We start from the raw sequence: 12,198 nt of genomic DNA, 5'->3' as shown, positions 1-12,198 counted from the left end.
TTGAGACTTTTCTGTGATTAAAGGCTATACAAATAAATTTGACTTGACTTGTTAGCATGTTTGAACTGTTACCTGCAACATACCGCACGGAGGTTGAACAATGCCGACACGCAGTTTTTATTTACTCCACCGCTCGCAGTCCATCGCCGTCGTACTCAAATCGCAAGCCGAAATGTTCCCAAACGGCTGATGTGTATAATGCAGACGGCTCCTCTCGCTCCATGCTTTCTCCAGCACTCGCCATTTAACTTCTACATTTGTTTTGATCTATTTCTTCGAACAACAAATGTGGCGGTCTCTTGGTCTCAGGTGTTGACTTTTTTTTTTTCTTCAGCCCCCATTTGTAGGGGTGGGCGATACTGGGAATTTTGGTATCAATCCAGGTAAATACAAGTAAATACAGGGTAGTATCGGCCGATACCGATACGATACCGATACTTTTTGCTTGGAAATGTTATGATGCCCCTTGAGTTTGTGTGTATATATATATATATATATATATATATATATATATATATATATATATATATATATATATATATATATATATTTATATATATATATAATGTTTTATTTTTTATTAAATAACTACAATGCTAATTTTAACAGTATAAAAATTAAAATACTTCTACTACGACAGTCGAGAGTCAAACACAAAAAAAGTAGCAATGTAACGAAAATACAAATGTCAACATGACAACTGAAATACATCTCATTGCAAAATGTTTTGAAAATAAAGTCCGTAGTTCTAATAGTGTAAACAATACAATGAAAAAAACAAACAGTAGAAAAAAAATTAAATACTTAGACTAAAACTGTTTCCGAACAAAGGTCAAGAGAGTCAAACCAAAAAAAGCAACGATGTAACGAAAATACAAATACAACAATGTCAAGTTGACAACTATAATACCTTCCTTCCATTGCACAATACTTTGAAAATAATGTCAGAAAGTGCAAATAGAGTAAACAATACAATGTAAAAACCTTTAACACTATAAAAATAAAATACTTTTACTACAACAACTATTGTTGATTTTTTTGGGGTGAAAAGCCTCTGCCAGAGTACGTTGTCTCTGTGTCCGTGGGGGTCTTGGGGATCTCCCCCCTCCTCCTCCTCCCTCAACTTCGTTTGCAGCTCGTTGCTCTCTGTAGGGTGAGCTTTTTTCACTTGTTTGTGTAAATTCGTGGTGTTACCACAGTAGCGGAGCACTTTATTACACAAATCAGACTTGGCACTGTCCTTTTCTGTTGTTGTAAGAAAAAAAAAAAAAGTCCACAACGTAATGGCTGAAAGTCTGTTTTTACCATAAGACTTTGTTCATCAATGTGGGCAGTCGAAGGTGGTTCTGACTCGTCCGTAGCAGCACATCTTCTTATCCACGGCTTTGAATTTCATTCAATTACTCACACGGACTCAAAGGAACTTTTTGTCTCCTTGTATTGAAGGTTTTGTACTCCAACAAAGTGATCAATGTCATTCAGTACAACGGGTGGTACTTAAACTACGTACGGTCAAAAGCTGTTTTGCTTCCGTCACTACCAGCACACACTGGATACTCTGACAGGCTGCACAACGTCAGTTCAGTTGCACATGCGCAGTAAATCTTTTATCAGAATCAAACATATAGAGGATAGTGTGGAATTTCTATTAGAATTTGTAATGGTTGCATTGTTGAATACTTATGCCAACAAAGAAAAGGAAGAACAGTGGTCAGTTTCAGAAGAAAACCTGAATAACACAGAAAAGAATCAGAGTAACCCCGTTGAGAACCAGAAGCCCAAAGAAACCGAGAAAAGGAATGGACAGTAGGATACTAGATACCAGAGTTAGGCGAGGGCCTTTCACCCCGCCTGTGATTAAACAATCTTCCATTGCTGTTTCCTCATGAGTGGGTGACACAGCTAAAACGTAACGTTTTCATTTTACTTGTACACCCACAACTATGTAGACTGATAACATCTTGCATTGACTATGTATTTTGCAGGACGAGATCACACCACAATGTGTCCTTTGTGCTTCGTTCTTCCTTAGATCTGCATGGATTGTGAGGAAATCTTTGTGGATATGCTTCTTCCTGTCATCTCTGAGACAGGCTGGTGAAATTTGGCTTATCCCCGAAGGTATTTATGTTAGATGGCGATCGCACATTGCAGCCGGAAAGATTGGCCTGGTCTGGTTTTGCTGACCTGGCCAATGACGGTATGCTGGTAAGCGTTAATATTGGCAAACCTCATATACCCCGATGTTATAGTGGACTCAGTGGGGGACAGGAGGATGAGGGCTAAACTGTCATCAATGCTGGACAACCTGGCCCACAGCCCTCCAGGGATAACAGCACTCCACAGCTCCTTCAGTGACAGACTGTTACACCCTCGCTGTGCAAAGGAGAGATTCCGCCGCTCCACTGCTGTCAGACTGTTTAACAAGAACATTGGGTAGTCTCTACAAACTGGCGGACATTAGTGCAATTGTGCAGTCCTGCACCTGATCTTATATTGTGCAATACCCAACATACCCCACTACTGTATTTTTATTTTTATCCAATGCTTTTCCTTATATTTCATTGCAGCACTGCAGCACTGTCACTTACAGTATATTTCCTCTGTACAGGCAAAAATGAGTGTTTCCTCATACTTTATATGTAGATGTATGTTGATGTGTATATACATGTGTTATACATTAACGGCTACATTATGCCGCCGTCACCTGTATCTTTGCTTGCTGCTGTAACGCTGAAAATTTCCCCACTGTGGGATCAATAAAGGCCTTCTTATTCTTATTATACTGTGGGGGTTGAGGTCCTTGAAAGAATATCCACCGTTTAATTTAGCTGGTGCTGAATGGTAACACCCGCCGCATCTCTATACATTTGGAGTGTGGTAATTGTATTTCTGTTAATCCGGAAAAAGAGCCAATTGGATGGGGGTCTGATTCTACTCTGGACGTTAATGACCGGAACTGGGCTTCTAGGCCGAGGACTCCTGGTCCTGGAGTCACCCAACAAGTTCCTGTTGTCCACTCAGTCACCCTGATGAGGCGCACTTCGGCCTACGACGTGGCTGTGTTTGTGGACGAGGGGGAAGAGATGGACTGAACGATGAGAGCGGAACTGGAGGCGCATCGCAAGGTATTCACCCCGCCCCCCCTCTTGCTTCCCCAGTGTCGGTCCCATTCAATATCCAATCCCGCGGATTCGCACCCAGCTGACATCCTGGAGATGTTGCTGGCGGCAGTCGGAGGACATCGAGAGGGCTTGGGTTGAGGAGGGCCTGATAAATGGAGCATTTAGTTCTCGTCCGTAGTCCATGCGGCGGGTGTTGTGTTACGTGGAGTATAAAATATGTACCAAAAGCGCCATGGTCAGGTGAAGTGATGGATCATTTGGTAAATATATTGAATGGACTACATTTCTAGGAGCAACATTGGATTGAACTGGGGAAATTGACATGAATTCTAAATTCTCGGCTCCAAATTTAGACACTATAGAAGTTGCCAGTGTTTTAACACAGGACCACAATTCATGCAGAGGGACAGGTTCAATGCAACATTCTTTAAACGTTGTTTGAACATTGGTTAAATATTCTTTAATCATTCTTTAATTTACATTATTATGAGTATGATGATTGTTAAACGCTCAACCTTAGAATAGAATAGAATTGAACAAGTATTTGTTTCACATTGTGGAAACATGGATAGCCTCAAAGTATTATGAAGCAGAGGTTTATAATAGACATAAATGTGACTAGAATATTGTAATATATTAGTTGTTAGTTAAAACAAGTTTGTGGTGATGTGATGATATACAATATCATTTTATATTGATCTACTATGTACTAGTTGTTCTGTGTACTTGCTGTACTTAATTGCTATGACATGTTGTGATCGTTTGCTATGTTTCACTCATTTGATGTGTTGTTCATCTACAACATTGTTATTGAGATTGCTTTGTATGCTTAGCTTTTGCCACATATTTACTCAGTAATTGCTTACTTGATGCTATGGCTATTCTCACAATATGTTACGTGTGACATGTTACGAGTTGTAACTATGTTAGGCCTATTACTGCATGTGCGGAAACATTTTGTAATGTGATTGAGAAACATAAGTTTGATTTTATTATTATCTATTGTGATGTAGGAACTGGTCAAACCTTGGGACAAAAAAGGAAGTATTAGTCTAAATGGTGGAATTTTATAAAAGCAATGTTTCATTGCACATCTGTAGGTAGGTGATGGGGTGATGCTGGCTGTATGCCACTGAGAACGACATATGATTTATGGACACACACTGATATGCTCTGTTGAACACATGCCAGTGAGCGATAAGGCAAAGCCTCCTCGGATTTCCAAATGTGAAGTAAAGGTAATTCGGACAAGGGTGAACGACAAGGTAATGTCAGAAGAATCACGTGTTTTACAGTGGAATTACCAGAGCTGGGCAGTCCGTCCCGGGGCCGGATGCCCATTTTTGGGGTGGGGGGTTGCGGCGGCCAACTTTTTAAAAAGGGCTGTACTAAGCATGGCCGGAAGTTGATTTTAGTCCGGCCCACTAAATCGGCCCTCATGCGTGTGACGTGGTCGCGAGGCGGCCAAATTTAATCTCAGCCTACTCGGTGAAAGGCTTCTTTCTACTTCCGCGTCGACGCTAGCGGCAACTGCCGCATTGATTCACGTGACCGACACATTGTGCTATTGGCGACAGGTCTGCAACACATGCCACGCACACATCAGGAATTGTTGCTGCTCTGATCGGTCCATTATGTCACATGTTGCGATGACATACAGTTTCCCCACAGAAGAGAAGATGCACCACGCAGCTCGGTGCTGCTGCAAAGCAAACTAGTTTGGCAGTGGCGTGGGTGTTATGTCACGTATGTGTGTGTAAAGAAGCTACTCACCCATGTTCCCCCTTAGCCGCCACCTTTCAGGTAGTTTTTGCAATAAAATTAAATGCATCGTGTAGTCATCTCGGTTCCTTTATGGTTGAAGCAGGCACTATATCCATTGTCGCTGTATTTTTGAAGCGACGCCCCCCGACTTGGAACACAACTGTTTCAAAACAAATTGTCTCCGCGAGTATAGTCAAGCTGCGCGCAGCACTCAGGGAAGTGTGGAAAATAAATAAACTTGTTGAATGCTTGCAGATTTGTCGTCTGTTGGACCCAAATAATTATACAATATGATAAAACCAACCCCAGGGCTCGCAATGGAAGTAAGCAATGGTGGCGTCATGCACGTTTTTTTTTTTTGTAAGGGTTTTTTGTAAGGGTACCCAGGTCATGGGTGGAGGGTCGCGGCCGGACCGGCAAAAAAGAGTCAAGTGCCCAGCTCTGGGAATTACCCATGACCTCATCTCGTAGTTTCCAGAAGGATGAGGACCTATAAAAGGCCTCAGCCTTCAGAGATCATTGCTCTCTTTTCCTTCTGCCAGCTAAGAGGGACGCATAGAGAGAAGCTGCGCAGATAAAGATGGATTTTTGCCTTTTGATTCTCTAGTGTAACACGCTGCGACAAAATGACTTAATCTTCTTTTGGACTTAACCAAATGACAGCGACGATAAGGTAAGAATAGGAAAAACACTCTATTGCATTTGAGAGAGAGCCAATTAGACAGCTTACTTTTCCAAATTCCTTGTCGATGAATTAGACTTTGTGTTATTTAAGAACTGATTGCTCTTAATTCCACCCAAAATAAGACTAATGCTTAATTTTTCCTTTTTATCACATTTGTTTTTAATTGCATTTAACCAAATGTATTCATTTTAATAATATTCTTAAATTCATGCCCTTTTATTATTAAGGGTTATCCTTACCATAATATTTTGTTGAATTATCTCAATTACTGGGAGTTCAGATTTGGATGGAAAAAGGGGTTTTGCTCATAAGACCAATGAGTAATATCAATGTCATTATTTTATGATGAAAGGATGTCGCTTTCCATTTTGATTATCTTTTATCACTATTCGTATTCATCATTTCCAATTATTATTTGAATATTCTAACCATTTTATTTCCAAATTATTCATGATTATTGATTGTAGCACGCATCTGGCGTGTTCATCTTTGAATCATGATTATTGTATCATTAATTATTCCTTTATTAAACTTCTCTTTAAACTTATAAAATAATCTTTGTCACATTATTTTATTCCAACCATTCGACCTTTTTAATGAATAACTGCACCCATAACAACGGTATACGCCATAAATGAATTCAAATAGTTTCTCTGGCTCAATGTAAACAAACCCCAGCGGTTCTGACAAGAATAGCAACATTTTCTAGGTCATAACAAGTGCAAATGATTCTTAGAGGTAGAGCTGCCTAAAAAACAAGAGTGGTCGGATCATTCGCCTTAATTCTAAAGTGGTCACTCATTAAGAGCGTGTGGATGAAGGAAGACGGGTTGAATTCGTAATACTACAGCAGTTAGTAACCTAGACGTGTCGACCTCGATGCCGGCTTAAGAGAGGCAGGGGAAAGCGGAAACCCGTTAGATGGAGAGCTGGCAAGGACTGGAACCGGTTTCAGCCCTCCAGTAAGTGGAATCTGACACGTGATACAATATTTTTGCTCACTGTTATCATACCGTCAGAATTTAACATTCTATATTCGGCCCATGTCTACTTGGGACTTGCTTAACAGGATTGAGATTTACTTCTGAATGGCATGTGTGACAAGACCTCCGGCAATTTCAGTAATTACATGTCATCTTATTGAACGTACCTCATCATAAAATGCATTGCAACATTCGTACATCAACAATAAATGAAAACAATGTGATATGTTTTAAAAAAAATGTTTAATTGCAAAAAAAAAAGTTTGAAATAACAGCTCCACTGGAACCCCCACATCACTGTAATAGATCTCATTCACATTATTTCACTCCGTGTCGGTCGAGTCCAGTACATTAAGGAATCGCTGACACTTGGCCATGAGGACTTTGATCCCTTCTGTGACGAGGACATTCGGGGGCAGGATTCCTGTGGACTCCACAGAAACTGTTGGAAATTGAAAACATTCAACAACAATTAATTAATCAATATTAATTTGAGAGATTATTTTAAACATACAATTGTAGAGCAAAATGTTAAAAATGCGATAAACACCACAAAGTGATTTTGACATGGAATTCTATTGTGTACAAAATATCATCAGCCGTGTCAATGTTGAGTGTTCAGCTGCTGCCTGTTTTTCAGAATGTGAGCAGCACTGTAACCAATCTAATATGCAGGCATGGAGCAGATGGGATATTGGAACTGGGAGGGGCATGGGCACCTAGCTGATAAAAATAATATATCTGCTTATATATATATATATATATATATATATATATATATATATACATATAAATAGACACACATATATATATATTAGTGCTGTCAAACGATTAAAATATTTAATCACGATTAATCTCATTTTTTCATAGTTAACTCATAGTGAATCACACATTTCATTGCAAAAAAGAATCCCTTGATTTTTTTTTGTCCCATTATTTTCTTGAATTTTAATCCCCTTAACATGAATAAGAGGATTAATTTTCTGATGCAAATACTTTATTAAAGAAAAGTCAACCCAAACATATTATTTTTCAAGAATATGCTCTATGCAAGCAATGCCTTGTTGCAACTAGTGGGCCTGCATAGAAAATACTCTTGAAAAAAAAACATTTTGTGGGTTGATTTCCCTTTCAATTGAAAAAACAAGCATTGGATTCAACTCACACAAACAGCCCCTCAGCCCTTTCAAACACACACGCACGCACGCATTCACACGCACACTAGGGGTGTAACAGTACGCTAAATCACATTTCGGTTCGATTCATTTTTTTTGGAAACTTCGGTTCGGTATATTTTCGGTACAAAAAATTTGAAAAGATGATAAGTAAATGGTACATTTTTTAGAAAAAATAAATACAAGCGAACCATTCAGGTGATATTCTAAGAAATTAAAAGAAAAAATATATAAAATATACATTAACAATAAAGATCTCATAATTTAGTAAATTATTAAGACACTGGAATCTTTAAACACTCAGCAGCAATAGCCTATGACACACCTAAGTATTCAAGTTAAAGACAAGTTGTCATTATGTATACATGTATACACTTTTTGTAATAAAAAAAATACAGTGATCCCTTGCTACTTCGCACTTCAACTTTTGCGCCCTCAGTGCATTGCGGATTTTTCAGAAGCATTCATAAATCAAAAATAAAACAACACAGCCATATCGGGAGCTATATTTCAGAAAGACACATTGTTTCAAAGATATGAGTTGACTCGGAGGCTTTGTACATACCCGCAGGCACTCATATAAGGCGGTGACTGGTTCCCAGTGTGAGATCGACCAACAAGAGCACAAGTGGATTTACTTTTTCCACACACTGTTCTGTACGTGAGCTGACTCTGTGCGCGTCATCGCAGCCTCTCGCTTAGTTGCATCCACTATTCAAATGTGCCGTTGATTTAGTCAACGAGTCAAGCTGGATACTTTCTCCTCCATGTTTGTAATGATGTGTTTGCTCTAATAAAGTTTTGAAAAAATCAGATAGTACAGTACATGAGCTGTGTTTATAATTCGTGAGCGCAGGTCCCGACGGGCCAGCGGCACGGACGACTTAAGACATCGCCAAATAAAGCGTGAAAGTGTTTGTTACTTTTGTCTTAGGTGGCCTTAAAACAGTTTACCATAACTACAATCCCGCGTTGCATTTTATCCAAAGGACTTTATTTATGTTGTTGTGCAAAGATAGAGTTAATGCATGATCCCCCCGGCGGCCATGCTTCTTCTTCGTTTTTTAAAATGAAGTAGGAGGAGAAGAAGAAGAAGAAGAAAAAGCAGGCGAAGAAGAATGAGGGAAGAAGAAGCGGCTGCTTTTACTTTCACTTTTCACGACGGCGACAAGCGTTTTCAAGTGCTGGATTGGATAAATTACACTATGGCATTCCAGTTAAGGTAAGTCAATTTTATGATAAAAATTAAAACTTTAACGTAGTTTTTAGCGAACGTTCCGTCGTGCTCGTCAGCTGCCGCGGTAGGTCAAAGCTAAATTCTGATCACAGCCTGCAAGCTTGGTATTTATATTCTTGGATGTATCTCTATGTACAGTATTTATGTGTATGCTGCAGCTATGTATGATCTAAGATAAATATAAGCTGGATATGTGCATTTGTGTGTTGAACTTGTTGGTTCAACGTTGCAATTAGACGTACTTAGCCGATTCTGACTTTGGGTCATTCTATGGCTAGGCGACGGCTGAATGAGCCGGCCGGCCCGGCCCGCCGGGCAGGATGACAGGCCCCGTGAAGGGCGACTGCTGCCACCGCGGTGTCCTACCAGCCGCACAGCAGTGGAGATCTGTGGGAATTGGCCCGCCCAGAGTCGCCGCAACTGCCCACGCTTGCTGGCCGGGACGAAGCGAGCCAAGGAGCTGAGCGGGTGTGGGGGCGAGCTAACGTGATATTGCTACGCAGCTTCGCCGGCAGGAGCCCGAGGCAGCGGGGATGCACGCACACATTTTTTTTTTTTTTTTTAATCGGTCGTACTTTGTTCGTAGCTCTTACGCACGGCTTACTAGGAATCGAAACTTAGCACCGACTTTCTAAAATATGAACGGTTCCTGGTGAACCGGAATGATGGAACTGATTCCATTCGAATCAAGGGGGTTGGATTAACTTGGACAATAACGTGCTAAATTGACAGCCCTAATATATATATATATACATATATATATATATGTATATATATATATACATATACATATAAATACATATATATACGTATAAATATATATATATATATATGTATAAATATATATACATATATACACGTATATATACATAACATTTATTATTTTGAAAAGATGACATTGTGACACACACTATATATATATATATATATATATATATATATATATATATATATATATATATAAAATACAATATTTACATATATACACAGCTCAAAAAAATTTAACTTAATCTGAGTATAGCATTGCGTTTTTAAACGTCTGTGATATTGATCTTGTCAGTTAAGTAACAGAGGGGGTTAATTAGTTGCAGCTGCTTTGGTGTTAATGAAATCAACAACAGGTGTGCTCGAGCGGCAACGAGAGTACCTCCAAAACAGGAATGGTTTTATAGATGGAGGCCACTGACATTTTTCCCTCTTCATCTTTTCTGACAGTTTTTCCACCAGTTTTGCATTTGGCTAGAGTCAATGTCACTACTGGTAGCATTAGGCGGTACCTGGACCCAACAGATGTTGCACAGACAGTCCAACTCCTCCAGGCACATGGAGTGTTATTGCCTGTAGGTTTTCTGTTTCTCCCAGCACAGTCTCAAGAGCATGAAGAAGATTCCAAGAGACAGGCAGTTACTCTAGGGGAGCTGGACAGGGCCGTAGAAGGTCCTTAACCTGCCAGCAGGACCGGTATCTGCTACTTTGTGCAAAGAGGAACCGGATGAGCACTGACAGAAGCCGACAAAAAGATCTTCAGCAGGCCACTGGTGTAAATGTCTCTAACCAAACAATCACAAACAGATTTCATGAGGATGGCCTGAGGATCCGACGTCCTCTTGTGGGCCCTGTGCTTACTGCCCGGCACCGTGGAGGTCGACTGGCATTTGCCATAGACCACCATCATTGGCAAGTATACCACTGGCGGTCTGTGCTTTTCACAAATGAGAGTAGATTCACGTGTGATGGATATGAAAGGGTCTGGAGAGGGCGTGGAGAACGTTATGCTGCATGTAACATTGTTCATCATGATCGGTTTGGTGGTGGGTCAGTGATGGTCAGGGGAGGCATATCGATGGAGGGACGCAGAGTGCTCTACAGGCTCGACAACGGCACCCTGATTGCCATTAGGTATCGGGATGAAATCCTTGGACCCATTGTCAGACCCTTCGCCAGGGCAGTGGGTCCTGGGTTCCTCCTGGTGCATGACAATGCCTGGCTTCATGTGGCAAGGGTATGCAGGCAGTACCTGGGGGATGAAGCAATTGGTACTATTGGCTAGCCCTGATGCTCGCCTGACCTAAATCCATTAGAATACCTCTGGAACATTATGCTGTGGTCTATCCGACGCCGCCAAGTTGCACCTCAGACAGTTCAGAAGCTCAGTGACGCCCTGGAACAGATCTAGGAGGACATACCCCAGCACAAGATCCGTCGTCTCGTTAGGAGCATGCCCCGACGTTGTCAGGCATGCATACAAGCACTTGGAGGCCTTGCAGACTATTGAGTACCATTTTGAGTTGCTGGAATTAAATTTCAGCAACATGAAAGTTAACCTGCTACATCATTTTTTCATTTTGATTTTCGAGGTGTCTTTCAATTCAGCCTGCTGTACGTTTAGTTTGCAATTCTGTCAAATGATGTGGCATCATTTCTTTCCGAACATATAACCCAGTCTTTATCAGTAGAGAAAAAAACATCATGATTTTTGGTATGGGGGTCACGGTTCGGTACGGGTTCGGTACAGGAATAAGTCTCAAATGCATAAGACTTTTTTTTTAGTTTGAACGGGGAGCAAGTTACAATTCAATTTGCTATAAAGCAAAAAACATTCCCTGTTATAAAAGCACAAGATTGAATGAAGACTTGCGCTTTAGTGTTGTTCATAATAATAATAATAATAATGATAAAAAAGATTAAACACAGGGAAACCCCCTTTCTTGTATGGATAGAATGATGTTGCAGGTAAAGTCAGGTAGCACTAGTAACTTTAACTTAATTATAAGAGCAGCAGAGGACAGCTCGTGCTCCACCACGGCTCTTGTGACCACGGTCAAATGTGGCGGTCGCTTGGATGCTGCAGCTGTTCATTCGAGTACAGCGGAGAGGGGAGGTGCTTCGCTTGGTGGTAGACTACGACAGCATTTTTCAACATCAGGGGTGTAACGGGACGCTAAATCACATTTCTGTTCGGTTTCTTGGAAACTTTGGTTCGGTATATTTTCGGTCCAAAAAAACCCAAAACAAATTATGTTTGTCTCAAATTTTATTTGTGACTAGTCTATAAGGAAGAAAACTGGAATTTTAATACATATTGAATTAAAAGTTTAAAATGCAAATGTGTGTATTTAGGGGCTATTTTAGCCGCTGCGAGGTCACTTTTGTTTTTGTAGAAATTATTATTAGGGCCCGAGCAGCGAAAGCTGCAAGGACCCTATTGTTTTTGTAGAATTTTTTTTTT

General features: G+C 40.4%; 1 protein-coding gene across 1 annotated transcript in view; it reads right to left on the bottom strand.

Moving 5' to 3' along the window:
• Positions 1-6,781: 6,781 nt before the first annotated feature.
• The window catches only part of polr1c (RNA polymerase I and III subunit C), a 102,080-nt gene continuing 96,663 nt past the window's right edge, over positions 6,782-12,198 (bottom strand). Inside the window, exon 9 of the mRNA XM_086045959.1 lies at positions 6,782-6,999. Coding sequence (XP_085902085.1) covers positions 6,881-6,999 — 119 coding nt within the window. The 3' untranslated portion in view covers positions 6,782-6,880. The remainder of the gene's footprint in view (positions 7,000-12,198) is intronic.

The sequence above is a fragment of the Filicampus tigris genome, chromosome 11 (genome assembly GCF_054856515.1).
Source record: "Filicampus tigris isolate MCC_2025a chromosome 11, RoL_Ftig_1.0, whole genome shotgun sequence".
NCBI classification, from domain to species: Eukaryota; Metazoa; Chordata; class Actinopteri; order Syngnathiformes; family Syngnathidae; genus Filicampus; species Filicampus tigris.
This window is presented reverse-complemented; position numbering and strand designations above follow the sequence as displayed.